Source organism: Lontra canadensis, unplaced genomic scaffold (genome assembly GCF_010015895.1).
Source record: "Lontra canadensis isolate GAN:19392208 unplaced genomic scaffold, GSC_riverotter_1.0 scaffold2, whole genome shotgun sequence".
In the NCBI taxonomy this organism is placed as follows: domain Eukaryota; kingdom Metazoa; phylum Chordata; class Mammalia; order Carnivora; family Mustelidae; genus Lontra; species Lontra canadensis.
This window is the reverse complement of record NW_022630996.1, coordinates 60,704,598-60,720,825: the sequence shown is the minus strand read 5'-3', so window position 1 is coordinate 60,720,825 and position 16,228 is coordinate 60,704,598. Positions and strand designations below refer to the sequence as shown.

The window sequence follows — 16,228 nt, the reverse complement described above, 5'->3', positions numbered from 1 at the left end:
ATCCTTCCTTAGTTGAGTTTGTTTACATGAAGGAGATAAGATGTCTCTCCCTTTCCCAGAAGGGAGGTGGGGACAGCACTACTGTCCCCATCCTATCTTATCCTCCAGATGGGTATTTTTTAAGATTCCTCACCAACAATGTAGACCAAGTATAGGATGACAGCTGGCTTTCATTCTGTCACTCTGGAGAGAAGAAAGTAGGGCATGGGGACCCAGCCCAGTAATTTTCTGTAAATAGTCACCTCTTCTCCAGTAACCTCATATTTGCATTCAGGAAAATAGAAATAAATGTCGATACTAAAAACTTCAAGAGTCAACTCAGACATTTGTTAACATACAGATTCCAGGCAAACTCCTCCCTTCCTGTCTCCCAGAGTCTAATTCAGTAAGTCTAGGTGCCCAAGAATCTGTATTTGAGCAGCTGCCCCAGGTGATTCCTGTCAGGCTTGTTTGGGAAACACCACACTGGTCTACGACCCAGGAATAGAAACCGCTTCTTCCAGAAGACCAGTCTGCCTCTGCTGCCATGGTTTCTTAAGTTCGGTTATTGTACCCAATCCCTACCCCTTCTTTTAACAGCAAGTAAGTAGACTTTGGGATACAGAATTTTTTTGGTTTAAACTTTAGGATGAGACTGAAGGTTGACACATCTCTCATTGGGCTTTCTCCATTATCCTTACAGTCCCCTTTATTTTATTTTTTTAAAGGAATTCGCCATTATAATCATCAGATATTCTGGACTCTTTAAGTGAGCAATCATGATAGTCACCCATCTTATGATCTCAGTGTTCTACCAAAACCTCACTGGCATCTCCGTTCTCTTTAGTCACTATTTTTATAATCTCTTTGCCTTTGTAAATTAACAAGATGTTTTCACATTTATTGTTCCCTTTGAGTCTCACAATAACTTTGGAAAGAACAGGAACTATTGGGAGCTGCACTGTTTATGTAAATTTGAAATATATTTTGAAATATTTGAACTAAAAAATATTTCAGAGTACTTGGAGTGAGATGTGAGAAGACCAAAGTCCTGTATGCACATGGGTCATGTGCGGTCTGGCTGTGGTGTGGAGGCACTTTTCACTGAAAGGGAATCTCTGTTGTCGTGACATCAACACCCAACAAATAATAGGCATGTGTCAAACTCATTTGGACAGATTGAGGGTTGACCTCTCCCCAGATGCACAGAAACTACCACCCATTCCTGCCTCGGCTCTTGCTGATTCCTTTTCTCTAACCAGAAGAAAAATACAAACACACAAGTATACACAGTCATAAAAATATCTGTTTTCAAACTGTGTTTCTCAAATACCTTTGAATCCTTTAAATGTTAAACAATAACCTTAGGCCTTTATACTTTCGCAGTTTCCCGGGTACTTTCACAACGTATTACCTCGTTTGATTCCTAACATAGGAGCTACATAAAATATCCACCTTTTACAGAGGAGAAATAGAGGCTGAGAGAAGGCTCAAAGCCCCGTACTCGAGAGATAACAGATCCTGGACCTCCAAATAGAGTGTTAAGACTTGTGGTCTGGTTTCCTCCTAAGGGGTGTGAGGGCTGTCGGCTGTGACATCTTTCACTCTGTCGATGCCTGGGTCGATTTGGCTAATGTGGCTGGCTAGCACTCCAATTGTGATGAAAAACCAATAAGGCGTGTGTTCTGCTTAAACTTTCATAAGCCCTAAAATTTCCAAATTATTTAAATACATCTTCTAAAGTCCCAGACTCTTGGAAGCATGAGTTCAGAGAAGGCAAGGAAAGAATGCTGGCTGAGAGCTAATGTCACTGGCGGTGAGGCACTGCTCGGTCACCCAAATAAGGGAAATGACGTGATGGTTAACCTAATAGCAGTTCCAGAAAGACGGTGCCCTGTGACTTCAGTTCAGCCACATCCACTTAATAGAAACACTTCATAAGAATTCACTGTGGCAGTAGAGATACGAAAATGTTGGCCATTATTCTAGAATCCATTTTGATGCAAAAAAGATAGCTACTAAGATTAATGTCCTCGTCAAAATTGCAAAATTGTTCCTCTCCCGTGTAGAACAATTTGTCAAACTGCTACTTTGAACTTTATTCAGAGTACCTTCAGGATTCTGTTCAACGAGTGTCACACCTGCCCTTCCTTTGTCTGACATGCGCATTTTTTCCCCATAACACAGGATCTTCAGAAGCAGGCTGGAACACTGGAAACCCAAGCCGTCCCCCGCGCCTCAGGCCTCCACCCGCTCGCCGTGCATCCCTTTCTCGTGGTTTAATGAGAGCCGAAAAGGATCCTATTCCTTCAGGGACCTGCCTTCACCTACAAGTCCCCTTCAGCCTTCTCCTGAAACTCTAATTTCAGATAAAAAGGGGTCCAAGGTAGAAAACACATGGATTTAAAAAGCAAACAAGAAAACCCCAAATCCTTGCTCCTCTCCAGTCTTTGGAAAGGATTCTCAACTTGTGTGTTTGCTCTGGACCTGAGAAACCAATGTGATAACACTCCAGTAAACCGTGCATGGTATTTCTTGTGTGGGGGAAAAGGAAAGCCTCATTTAACCATCACCTTCCTTAATGCTGTTCCATTCTAGATTGTACGTTAATCTTTGATTTGCCTGTCTTTTCACATATTGCTATTAAATCTCAGTTTGACAGTTAAGCCATGCTGGGAAAGATGCATTTGAATCATGGAACAGTATGATGGATCTGTTTACCAAGCGTTCCACTTTAAATTACATTACAAGACTATTTTTACTGTGCTCTTCGAGATTTACTGGAAAACAAATAAATTTGGGACTGAATATGTGTTCAATATATCTAAGTGAAACTCTTCAAAACAAACCAGTGCTGACATAGCACCCTTACTTATCTCTTCTTTTTAAATCAAACTTACACCTTGAAAAACTTATAATCTCATCACCAAAGTTCTCTAACTTGAGCAGAAATAGAAAATATAATTGCATGGGTGTTGTTTGTTTTTAAACGCATGATGGTTATTTCCAGCATGACGCTGCAAACCTTATCTAACATTTTATTGGAACACATACAGTGGCTAACTTTCACATGTTGTTTGGTCTCCTTTTATCTGTGTTCGCTTTTCTTTCTCAAGCAGAAATGTGTGATTAATGTGACTTGAATTTAACTCTTTTCTTGAGGTCGGCAGCTCACAAGGTCTTGACAGGGCTGTGGGTTGTGTGTCTGTTGACATATCAAATAGTAATGTGTTGTGTTCAATGCTCTCCTGCTTACATGTTCTCCTAGCCTAGCTCCGTGAGCTCGGATTTAGTCTCCATGTCGGAAGTTTGAGCAAAACTTGGGGTTTGTTTGGAACTGAATTCTGCAGCCTCTGGCACGGTAGATATTTTTGACAACCGACAGAACCCAGTGGCCAGGGAGCCTAATGGAAAACTAACGGGCCAGTTCCTAAGGAAGCAGAATATGGAACAAGATGGTGTTGGCCAAGGGCTTAGAGTTCCTCGGAAGCCAGTCATTCTAGAATTACTAGCAAAAGAAGTTTGGCACTACTAGACCACTTGGATCTTGAAACATTTGCGGTATTGGAGCTGAGAAATCTAAACGTAGTTTGCATAATTCCACCATTAGCTTGTCCTGGAGGAACTCCAGATTTGGTTTAAAAAATATTTTCACAAGTGCAGCCATGTGGTCATTCTGAATTTACTTGACTTCAGTAGCCACTGAACATTTTGATGAAGTTCTGGGGAAGTTCTTTTCTTTTCTTTTTTTTTTTTTTTAACCCCCCCCACCAACTCCACTGGCCCCAGGTGATTATTGGGAGAGTGTATCTGTTCTGCAGCCTCTTCAGAGCTCTGCAGGTGCTGTGGGGGAGTCGTATTTTAGCATGTAACGACCAGTGTATTGTCAGACTCTGACCTCCCCCAGAACTCATCATCCTGAAGGTTATATCCAGGGGACGATCTGCCTTTCCTCACAGTATTTATCACGGCAAGCGATCCTTCCCAGGGGGTGCTCGAGCTACCTTTCTAATATGGATGGCCATCTGTTCCTAATAACTCAGGCTCTCCACACCATCTTGTATTTTTACTTGTACTGTTACTCATCGTGAGTGGGGTCAAAAAAGATAGGCTTATTAATGTTACTCCTCTGAGCAGTTGCAGAGGATAATGAAGGCTGTATCCTTGAAGAGGGATTGAAGAATGATTGCTCCAAAACACCAAAACTGGGAGAAAGCGCCCAGAATTCCCCATCAGTTGCAAAAGGCACGGTACCCTCCACCACCGCCGCTTGAAGGTCATCACCAAACCAAATGTGAATTTCTCCGAAGATGACTTAAAGAGAACCTTTGTAGGACTTGCAGATACACCTACTACTGGTTCTCTCACTGTGCCCACTTAACACTGAGCTTCATTTACTTTCACAGAATTTTACCTTCAACGATGACTTCAGTCCCAGCAGTACCAGTTCGGCAGACCTCAGTGGCCTGGGAGCGGAACCCAAAACACCTGGGCTCTCTCAGTCCTTAGCGCTGTCGTCAGATGAGGTACGCTCGCGGCGCTAACGCAGACCCACCTTCTCAGATCATCCATTGTACCCTTCACCGATCCCCGAGAAAACGTAGATTTTGCGTGTAAATCATGGGGACCATGTTTTCTTGTTTGATGTGAAATCTTCATGATTTCTCTCTCTCTCAACATGAAGGCAAAGTATTATTTCTGAGTCTACTGAAAGCTCTCCAGGGACCTCCTCTGCATTACTCTGACTTCATTGAGAGGACTTTGAGCAAGGGGGTGGGCGTGGGAGGCTTGGCACCAGAGAGCAAGAATAGGGAGTGGCTCAGACCATCCATTCCCTCTCTCCCTCACCCCCCAACCATCACCCTTACCCCCTACCCCTACCCCCACCATCACACCTACCCCAAGTTGAGTGTCACCCCTGATTGACACTGCAGTGGAGAGGGGAGAAAAACTGATTTAGAAGCCAGGGTCAAGTTAGCATTGCCAAGAATTGCCAGAAGATCAGTGTGTTTCTAGAGAAATAGGAAATTACATGACTGATGGACTTAGTGTCCCAAGAGATGAGAAGAGGACAGAAATGCCACTATGAAGGGTAGGGGGCGGGAGGAGGAGAGGCCGTGTAAATAAAGATGCCATTGTTTCACATATTTGCTCAAAGTTACTTCTTTCTAACATGATTTTTGCTTTATAAAACTTTTTGTCTCCTAAATTTTTCTGCCCATCCTCTTGAGGCCTGGTGTGATTTTAATTTTAAATCTTTGTACTGTGTATGTTGTGTCTCCTAGTTCTATAACACTTTTCTTTTTGATTCCTTTGTTGCTCCCTCACTCAGAGCCTGGATATGATAGATGACGAGGTGAGCTATCAGTGGGCTGCGTGTGGTGGCTTCTGTGGTATTGTTTGAACCTCCTCTTCTCTCTCCGCAAAATGATTTGAAACCTAAACAGTACAAGAACACTTGTGTCTGCCCCGGAGGGTTTCCGTGTGTGAAATCATTTTGCTCTCTGCCCTCGTCTGTCTCTAAGTTGAAGCGATGTTTCTGAGGCAAGAGGATCACCAGGTCCTACCTGCGGAGTCCCTCGGTCGATCCCCCCCATCACCACTACCTTGACACGGTCCATTCTGTTCCACCCCCTCTGCCTTCATCTCGGCTTACCCCATCCCCTCGTCAGTTTTCCCCGAGGTGACTCCTGTCTCTCCTCCCAGACCTGTCATTGCCTTCATCGCCTCTCAGCTTAGAGGTTCTAGGAACCAAGCTGCCCTCTGTGCTGTCCAAAGTGGTGCTGTGCCCTGGGCGGAGGCAGACATTTGGAATGAACCACAGACCATTGAGCTCTCCCGTTCCCCTGCTCCGGGCTGAGCCTCACCTGACTCATTTATTAAAAGTCATTATGGACATTACCTGCCCCACCTTCCTCACGGGTTTGCTTGCTGCTCGAATGAAACCCTGGCTGTGAAATTTCCTCTCACAATGCTTGAGGACTTAAGGCTTTCCTCTTCTGAGGGGAAGATACCTCAAGATTTATACATGTATTTTTATAGACCTCTAATGTCTTCTCCGAGGCTACATGCAGAGTGATGCATTGCATATAGAGATGAATCAAATACTTGTTTTCCGCATCTCATACTCTTTCCAAAGTGTTCTAATATAAAGGCTTGCAACATTGGAGTGTATTTTCCGGTAGTAAACATCCTACGTTAATAATGCTGCTTTATCTGGGGGAATTTTTAAATTTCCAAATACCTAAAAATATATATAGGTGATAACTATGCATGTGTGGTACACACACAACTACAACCATTAACTTATTATTCATTTGATGGCATAAAGATAAATGTGGCTCTAGTAGGCAAGAAATTCCTTTTGATAGCATAATAGGCCTTGGTGAGCCGTAGCTTTTTGGTCCTTTAACAACCCTGCATAACATTCCTACCTCAGATCCTTGATGATGGACAGTCTCCCAAACACAGTCAGTGTCAGAGTCGGGCGGTCCATGAATGGAGCGTGCAGCAGGTTTCCCACTGGCTAATGAGCCTAAACCTGGAGCAGTATGTATCTGAATTCAGTGCCCAAAACGTCACTGGCGAGCAACTCCTGCAGTTGGATGGAAATAAACTTAAGGTAAAGAATTCTATCTCTGTGTGAGGTTACCAGGTGTCAGTTGTGTTGCTCGTGGCACCTGAAATGTTTCCATGAGACAAGAGTGTCCTGCCTATCTGAGAGGGAATTCTCATCATTGGTCGGCAGAAAGGACATTGCATCATTTCTGAGCAGTAAACGAAGTTTCGGAAAGTCTGTCGAGATTCCGAATCAAACAGAATGCTGCTGAGTAGGAGAGCGAGGGCCTCACTCCATTGCTTCTACCCAGACATGTGGTCCACGAAAGAAGTCTGTTGACTTCCTGTGTGGTAGGAGTTGTAATAATGGCCAATGTGGACTCTCTCATCACATGAGAGTGAAGACCTAGATCCATGAATCTTTCCTTCTTTATTCATTTCTTCTCCACCCCTGCTCCTTCCTGCACACCTCTCCAAAAGTGGGACGATAGTCTCCTTAGAACTTTCTTCCCCAAGTACGTGCAGGCCATGTCTCTCCTGCTCCATCCCACTCTCATTTCACCTGTCCAGTCCATCCCTTTCAGAGACTGTGGGGAGTGGGTGGGGACCCACCCCTGTGGAAAAAGGACAAAAAGAGCTTACATTGGGCTCCCCACCCCCAACCTCAGCCCCCTGTTGGGCTGAAGGGCAGATGAGTATCTCCTGACAGTCTTAAAAAGGTTAAAGATCAATCAATGGTCTGTGATTATGAAGGCCCCATTGACAAGGCTGTCCCTGTTGGGGAGATGGATGCATCCCGCTGTTGATTCTGAAGGTCAGGAAACATTTAGAGTATGCGACCAACTCCCCTTATTCTGAATTCTAAGCTCACTAAGCAACCTCCTCATTAACAGGAATCCTTTATAGGTCTGCCTACAGGGAGAGAATGGCTAGTCATGCTGACATGAACATTCTGGCCCCAAAGACATTTTTGGTCCTCATTGTAAGTGACTGCATTGGCAAAAAGGAAGCCACTTCAGTTCTCCCTACCCTTCTTGGGGCCCTCTATGGCAGCAGGTGCCACTCCTAGCTTTTAAAAATATTGACAAGTTTAGCGATACTCTTGCCTGTAAATGTCTATGGCCCAAAGGTTGGAGAAACAGAATTGTGCCCCCCCCCGCCTTTTAAAATTCCTTCACCCATTAGTTACCAGTTTGGCAAGCATGTATTTAATAGGATTTAAGGTGTGCTGTGCTGCACTTCAAAGGGCAAATAAAGCTTAGCCCCTAAGTGTGGAGATTTTTGGCAAATGTAAGCAGCTTTTTCTAGGTTTTTACCTCTTTGATTATGTTTAAATCAGTTTTTGAGTCTGAACACATTGTGATATCAGCCTCCTCCTAGGCAGAGAGGTCACTGGCTTTCAAGTTCAGTTTGTTTATGTATTTCCTTCCTAGGCTCTGGGAATGACGTCATCCCAGGACCGAGCCGTGATCAAAAAAAAACTCAAGGAAATGAAGGTATCTCTCGAGAAGGCTCGGAAGGCTCAAGAGAAGATGGAAAAACAAAGAGAAAAGCTGAGGAGGAAGGAGCAAGAGCAGATGCAGAGGAAGTCTAAAAAGACAGAAAAGATGACCGCTGTGTCAGAGGGTGCTGGCGAGCAGTAACGCACACCCCCTCCCAGACAGCTCTCCCCTCTTCCCGCCCTGCTCTCCTCCCGGGGACGAAGGAACTGATGGCAGGGGTAATGTGCTCTAAGCCAAGTGGGGAACCGCGTGTGGCATACCTGCATTTTCTGCAATAATAGAATACACTTTTAATTTTCGCCTCCTGAAATAATCCCAAGCCACCTTTGTTTATTACCAAACCAAGGGTCTCGTTTGTGAAAGATGCAAAATAGCTGTGTTTCTCTCTTCTCTTGCTTACCACCCTCTTGTGTTGCATTGGGTGGGTGGTGTCCCTGGGGGAATCGGTGTCACCCTGCCGAGGAAAAGCATGGTGTGTCTCGGAGCACCATGACTTTTCAGTCTGGGAATCCTGAAACTGAGCAGTGGCTTGTATCTGCATGGCCAAGAGCCTCACTCTACTGTGAGATCAGGGCTCCAGAATCTGCTCCAGTGTGTGGACAGTGTTTGTGTCTGGACAGTGAGACAACCCCACTGTAGAAACACAGGTGCCAGGCCACATAATTATATCCGGTGGCAAAAAGCAAGCAAGCTCTTCTGTTTGCTGGGCATCCGAAAGAGAGAAAAGAATTCATGATTTGTTAACCCCAGAAGGAAGCAGAAGCCTTCAGAATGTGGATGTGGGTATTACCTCAGGGTTCTGAGGGTAACATTTGTCCTCCAGATCGAGCCGAACAAAGGAAAAAATCAGAGGTTAACACAGCCCCAGGATGTTGGGATCCATTGTTTACTTTGCTCCTGCTGTGTGTTCAGTAGTTCAGCGACACAGACACACATAATGTAGTTCCTTTATTTCCCAACAAGTTGAACAGGAAATTGATTTTTAAGGAAACCAACATTTTCAGGTTTCCTCTCCTCGGGAACATTCTGGCTAGTCTTCAGCCTGACTGTGACACAATCAGGAACTTGTCACATATTTTCTACTTAAGATTTCCCAAGTGGGCTCAGTTAGTGTTTTAACAAATGTACTTTTAAGAAAAATAGAAATACCAGTTAGAGAAAATTTAGATGTGAGTAACACTCAACCAGAGAAGCAATTTTATTGAGCACACAGAATGTTCCCATAAAGGAGAGCTGACAGATTTTATAGATGTTTTGAATGGTTTTTCTGAGCCGTTCTCTTTCATTCTTTAGAGATTTCCATGTTACAGGTAAAGTTTGTTTAAGAGAGTTCACAGGAGACAGTCTACCAGCGGAGACAGTTATGCTGATTTTAAAGCCAGTATATGAAGGATTTCAGCATTTCATCCAACTAATTCAAGCAGAAGAGACTAGGGCAGAAGGAGGAGAAAATAAACTCATCTTGAGACACTTCCAATGATCAGTTATTGTTTGTTGTTGTTGTTTTGCTTTTTATGCTCGTGTTTCCGGTTCTGCGTTGGCTGTAAAAATGAGGTCATCCATTTTCCAAGGGAAGGGACGAGTTGCAGATTGAGAGTTGAGGCCAGACAAATCTTCAGCTAGTATTTTACTTCCTTTTACTACATGGTAGGGGGGGTCTTTGTCTGTACCATACACTGGACAGGTCGTATACACAGAGCTTGGGGAAGGCCTTTGAAGGTTCCAGGTAACAGATAATGTAAAGGGGGCCCTGCCCATCTAGCACCAACTTGTATTTTGGACATTGTGACTTTTTAAAAAATTTATATATATATATATATATATATATATATATATATATATATTTTTTTTTTTTTTTTGGCTTGCTGAATATCTGAAATCTGGAATTGGCTACACTAGAAACTTATAATCCTGTTTCTCCTTAAGGCCTGTTTCCTTTTTGGTAACAGAGTATTGTTTGTTCTACTTTGATCCTATTGTCCCTAGTATAGATCATTCATTCAATGCTCAGAAACATTGACATAAAGTAACATTGTGTTTTACAATGATCGGAGTCGCTATGTATGTCTTTCTATCTTCATTTGCTGTATGATAATGAAACTGCCATACTGGATAATCTATCAATATTTGAGATGTGTGGTGCTTTGCTATTTATTACTATCCTGAGAAACAAGGAATCACTATTCATGAACTACAAAATTCAGCAGATCTTTTCTAATACTAAAAGACTAAATTAGTCAAAATCTGGTAATACTAGTGCTTGCTATTGTAAATTTTTTGCCATTTTTGCTTATCTTCGGGGGAAAAAAAGTGATCTGGATCACACTGGAAGTCTTTCTCTGTATTCATTTTAGGAATGGAAATAGAGGATGATTATCTTAAGTGATGTTTACACTCTGGTAATATTTGAAAATGGCTGTACATACTGGAAATGTCTATAAGTCTCAGTCTCTGCACATAATTTATGATCTCTAGTATATCGCATTTCTTTAAACGTTTTATAAGTATTGTTCTTGAACTTTATTTGTACGCTTCCAATGTTTAGACCAATGACCAACTGAAAATATTATAAATCAAATCCTTCTTCCTCAAATCACATAGTTTGTATTATAAGTATTTTGATTTTTAAGTTAAGTTACAGTCATTTTAGGTCCTTATGAGTTATTTTAATATTACTACTTAAAACTGCTGAAATTGTAAAAGGCACTTGATTTCACTGTCCAGCCAAGGATGACCTGTAACTGATTGATCAAAGAGTATGAAAACAAAGTGCAGGACCTCAGAACTTACGAAGATTTTGTTTTCATATTATTTCTTTTCTTGACTCTAGTGCATGATGCCTAATTGAGGTTCCAGTGTCTTCAACAACTCCTACTCTAATGCTAGTGGTTTTCGATGTCCCTACAGTTTAACATAGACTTGTTGCTTCATGAACTGTAAGAACTTTGCAGTTTTTTTATTTATCAGAAAATGAATGGAAAGGGAATACCTGGTTGCTATGAACGATATTCCTTCAGTGACAGCTCAGTATGACTCTAACAATAGCCAAACTGTTTTGGGATATAGGTAATGCTTTGGGGGGTAGGGAGTGTGTGGTGAGGTCAAACTGTAGACAGGGAGCGTGAATGTCCGGGACAGAGTTTTCCATTACAGGACTTTAGTTTTTATAACAGATTACTTGATTTAAGACCACCTCCCTTAAAGTGACTCACAATCTATGTAATAGTTTTTTTCTTCTTCTTCTTCTTTTTTTTTTTTTTTTTTTTTTTTTTTTGCCTGAATCTGAAGTGTACTTCAGAGTGCTTCATTAGGGCAGGAACCTAATTTTGTCCATTTGGGCACATTGATGAAGTCCACCATTAACTTCATGACAGTAAAACTCATTCTACGTTATCCTCCTTTAGTTGAGGTTTCCAGCCCTCCACATCACGGAAGTATTTTTAACCCACAGTGGTTCGTGATGGCAGAGTGCTAGTGCTCATTCCAAATTTAGCTTTCAAGGGGCATGACATGGGACCACCTCCTCTGGGCTTCTTTGTTGTTGTTGCCAACAAAGTGCCAAGAGGACAGAGGAGGAACCCAATTAACCCTTGCTGCTGCCTTTCATCCTATGTCATCCCTGGCCCGAAATCATAAGCTGCCCCCAGGCCTGAGCTACAAAAACAGTCACAGGTTGTTGGATCTAGGACCTTAATTAACCTTTATGGTTTTTTTTGCTGAGGACAAAGAATTCTGTCTAGGTTGTTGGTGTAATAGGATTAACATGTGCTTTAAAATTATATTTTAAAAGGTAAATAAAAAATTGCATTTACATGGATGATCTAACTCATTTATGTTAAAGATTATATAGACGGAGCTTCAAGAGCAGAAACCCAATGTTTGAAGAGTCTAAAGGGAGAGGTCCCAACGATTCTAAAAGAACTGTTTATACTTTGGGGGTGTTGTAGCTCCTCATTACATTGACATATTTAAGAATTACCAAATTCAATTTGAACCACTACATTTTCTGTCCCAGTAGAACCCTGGTGAGGGGCATTTCAGTCTGGTGGAGAGTGGTCACTACAGTTCCCATCACCTACTTAGTGCTATGTCCTCAGTGCTTTCTGAAGGAAAGGTAAAATGAAAAAGAAAAGCCCAGGGTTTTTAAAAACAGCTTTTCAAATTTATCTTTAATCAAGGACCTACCCTTCTACTATTCTGAAGCTAAGCATTGAAGGATGAGGTCCAGGAATAAAATGTGCATATTTTCCACTAGAATTGTTTTCCTTCTGATAATGGGGTTGGGGAGTCAATTTTCAAAAGAAAGCCATGGTATAAGAAATATGAATGTGTTTCCGTGGCTCATTCCTGAATAACAGCCTGGGTATGTAGGCAGATTTTTGTTTTTATATTTGTCTTAGGTATTTAAAGTCTCAGGAAATTTAGTCTTGGTCCAAACCACTGGGGGGGGAATCCTACTAGACAGTACACCAGTAGTATTTGAACAATTTAGAGTAGCAGTGCAGACTTGATCCCACCAGGAAGCCAGAGGGCAAAGAGAAAGCTTACAGAATCTACTTTCCAAAATAAAAGGTTCAAGTTCTACTTAGGGCAAACAGAGGGTCTTCAGTGCTTCTGTGCGAGCGTCTGTGTGGCTGTGTCGAGGGAATGGTTCTGACTTGAAGCTCACGTACGTACGCGGTGTGGACCAATCACAGCATGTGACCTGCTTCTGGACCTACGGACAGGGGAAGGACGGAAACGGGATGATTTCCAGTCCTTGGCCCTACCCCAACCCCAAAACTGCTAGAGATTCGAGAACGAATAGGACGTAATGCCTAAGAGAACCAGAGGCAACTTCTCGATAACGTGCATGCTGCGTGTGTAGATGTACAGAACTACATATGTGTGAATATATTCCCACCTTACACGCACACACACTCCGCAATGACACTGCATAAAAAATACATATATTGTATATGGAACTTGGGCATGTCGGTTAGACCCCAAGCAGTAATCATAGCCTTATTGCCACTTTGTGTGTGTGTGTGTGTACATTGAATGACTCATAAGATTTTCAGAGATTTTTTTAATATAAGTATTTCTACTAAATGCACTTATCCTTCTACATGTTTATATATTTTGGTAAAATTGATTTATTAGATACTTGGTATTTTAGTAAGATAAAGTTTCTTCAAATGTTTGGTTAATGCTTTGATGTCAAGATTGCACATTGCTGAGTCGAACCTCAGAAATTTATGCAGCTTTGGGCATTTTCAACTGCGGACCGCAGTTTCCTTGGCTAAAAATTGCACGTGTGTTCTTGTGCATTCACTCGTGCTCCCCAGTGACCTACTTGGTAGCTGTGATGCTTCAGTCACTACCTGCTGGCTCTCTGGTGGCCCTGTTGCCATCACGTGATCATTTATTTACTTCTTCTGTGGAGTGACGGCATGGTTAGGTCAGTGCCAAACAACGATGCGAGCGGCTGTGAGCTTGAGTATGTTGTTGGAAGGTGTCCACTTCTCTTGCTTTCAGCTGTTGTATCCACACACCCAGGTTTTCTTTAAAGGATTTAAATCTTTCACCCGTGAAAGAACAATTGGCCACGAAGAGTTAAATTAACTTGAAAAGTGGGAACTAATAGGCACTCCAGCTAGATCACACCTCCCAACAACATCAGATTTAGTTAGTGTTTTGTGAAACCCCTCAAATTATCTATCTTTATCTATATATGTTTTCCTTAATATAATTTATGGTCGCCCCTACTGCTTTTGTATTTTTTAATGGTGGTGTGATTAAACCACAAGCACGCCTGCTACGTATCACTTAACAAACCTGGCCAGCTGGAAAAAGAAACAAGAGAGAATGAATTATGTTCCATCGTAAGAAGTTGATTTATTTTAACTTTTCTTTATGTATCACTAAAGGAAAAGAGTTGTTTGAAAAACTTTTTAAGTCCAATAAGTATGGATAGCATGTTATCTGAAACTTTTAATTTGTACATTTCGGTGTCTGATCATTTGCATGGAAGAGACAATAGTGCCACGTCTGAATTGTTCTCTTGTGCTTGGTTAATATGTACTTCTCTAGATTGTTCTGTTTCAAGCGACATTTCTTACTCTTTGGTTTTCAGAGGAATTTGAAGCAAGCTATCACAATGATCCTCTGTTTTCTGACCAATCTAAAAATACCTGTGATTAAATTTAATTTGTCAGTGTAAATAAATTTCTTGCCAATGAGTATTATTGTTGTTAGACAACGAATGCAATAAAAAGAGAAATACAGACATCTGTCGGAGTAGGCTGGTTTTTGGTTTGGGTTTTTCTCCCCTCTTCCATTTTCACCTTCAACTAAAACAAGCCCTGACTGGGTAAACCTCTATTAACTGTCAAAATGCATCTATCAAGCAAGAGCAGAGTGCACGTTTTCCAGGGAAGTGAAACTAAAAAATGAGTTTTAGCCCCAGCAAAGTGTAAATTGGCAGCTAGCATTAATATGAAAGCACAGTTAGGGAACTGGGTATAAAGTAGAAGGTGTTCCACTAGAAGCTTCCTCATCCGCCTTCCGGTTCCCACGGCATGTTTCCAGTACCTGTCAGCCCGGCCAGGCTCTGTGACAAACACAGTCAACAGCGGGCCTCACACAGCACAGGGCAAGCTCAGGGCAGGCCGGCCCATGGGACAGGGTTCTTGGTGGCAATTTTATTTCCAAAACTTTAAATGTTCTGAAGACTCGAATACAGCAAATGAAGGATATCAGTTTCTCTCCCTCTCTCTCTCTGTCTCTGTCTCTCTCACACACACATGAGCCATAATTGATCTGTGACTAAACCTTCACCAAAAAATAAATGAAATAAGCTGGTTTTTCTCTTCCTCGGAGTGTGTTATGAAACCCCTTGCTGAGGGGAAGCGTGTATCCCTTTTTGACTGGCTGTAAGCATATGCTATGTCAAACTGAATAGCTTGCCTGCTTTTTCTGTTGGGTGGGTTGGGGGCAGAATTTGCTTACTCTGTCAAGAACAAGAGGGAACAGAATATAGTTGTTTCATTGATGAGATCAAGCAACTCTTTTTAAAGGAAATATGGGGGCTTTTTCAACATAAGCCCAACAGCCATCGATAGTTTCAAGACAATATTTGAGAAAATCCAACTTCAAGAGCTGTGAACAGCGTCACTGAGTAATTGAGCGCTCCTAGGGCATATGATATGCTCCCTGAAATGATGACTAAAACAACTCTAATCTGATATGAGGAAAGTGTTTTTTGATCCAAACAAAATGTTCCCATTTATTACTTTAAGTTAGTAGCCTTAAGATGTTGACAGTTCTCAATTTATCAGCAGACCGTTTTCCCCAAAATGCCAGACCTGACGTCATCATGGCAAGTGCCTTGGAAGATCTTTGTTTCTAATGTGACTGCCTTAGCATCCCAAAGAACTCATCTGGCCTGGAAGCCATACTTTCAAAAGAGACAGACAAAAACAAGTAACCTTTTCATACCAGCTTTAATAAGAAAGTGACAAAAGTAATCTCTTCTTCCTAATCACATCCCTCAGAAGATAGGCCAAGATTGTTGACTTTTTAATTTTTTTGTTTGCCTTTCTACTGTTTTCTTGTGAGCCTTCCCTGCAAGTTACAATAAGAAAACAAACAAAACAAAAAACCTGGTTGAGGGGGTGGGCAGTGGGTGTCATACGTGGCTCAGTCAGCTAAGCTTCTGACTCTTGATCTCAGGCTGGATCTCAGTCTCAGGGTCATGAGTTCAAGCCCCATGTTGGGCTCCACACTAGGTAGGGAGCTTACTTAAAAATACCAACAACAGCAACAACAAAAACCAGCCCCACCACCACTTGTAACAACAGTACTGTCTTCGGGGGCATTTAGCTTTACCTGAATGGGTTATGGGCTTCAGTCCATCTTCAATCACTGAAGCTAACACACTTTTCTTTTTTTCTTTTTTTAATTTTTAAGATTTTATTTATTTATTTGACAGAGATCACAGGTAGACAGAGTGGCAGGCAGAGTGACAGGCGGGGGGGGGGGCAGGCTCCCTGCTGAGCAGAGAGCCCGATGCTGGGGGGGTGGCGATCCCAGGATGCTGGGATCATGACCTGAGCCAAAGGCAGAGGCTTAACCCACTAAGCCACCCAGGTGCCCCAACAAACTTCTTTTCAATGGGGCAAAGCCACTAACATGTACAGTTCATGCTG

At 42.2% G+C, this 16,228-nt stretch overlaps 1 protein-coding gene across 12 annotated transcripts in view; it reads left to right on the top strand.

Moving 5' to 3' along the window:
* Positions 1-9,516, top strand: part of PPP1R9A (protein phosphatase 1 regulatory subunit 9A) — a 303,872-nt gene extending 294,356 nt beyond the window's left edge. For 7 of the 12 annotated variants that reach the window (XM_032874822.1, XM_032874813.1, XM_032874796.1 and 4 more), the window contains 5 exons: positions 2,167-2,365; positions 4,386-4,505; positions 5,312-5,335; positions 6,419-6,601; positions 7,971-9,516. In XM_032874822.1, the coding sequence (XP_032730713.1) occupies positions 2,167-2,365; positions 4,386-4,505; positions 5,312-5,335; positions 6,419-6,601; positions 7,971-8,180 (736 nt within the window). In that variant the 3' untranslated portion in view covers positions 8,181-9,516. The remainder of the gene's footprint in view (positions 1-2,166; positions 2,366-4,385; positions 4,506-5,311; positions 5,336-6,418; positions 6,602-7,970) is intronic. The other 5 variants (XM_032874873.1, XM_032874864.1, XM_032874856.1 and 2 more) reach the window with 3 other exon arrangements.
* Positions 9,517-16,228: the final 6,712 nt, after the last annotated feature.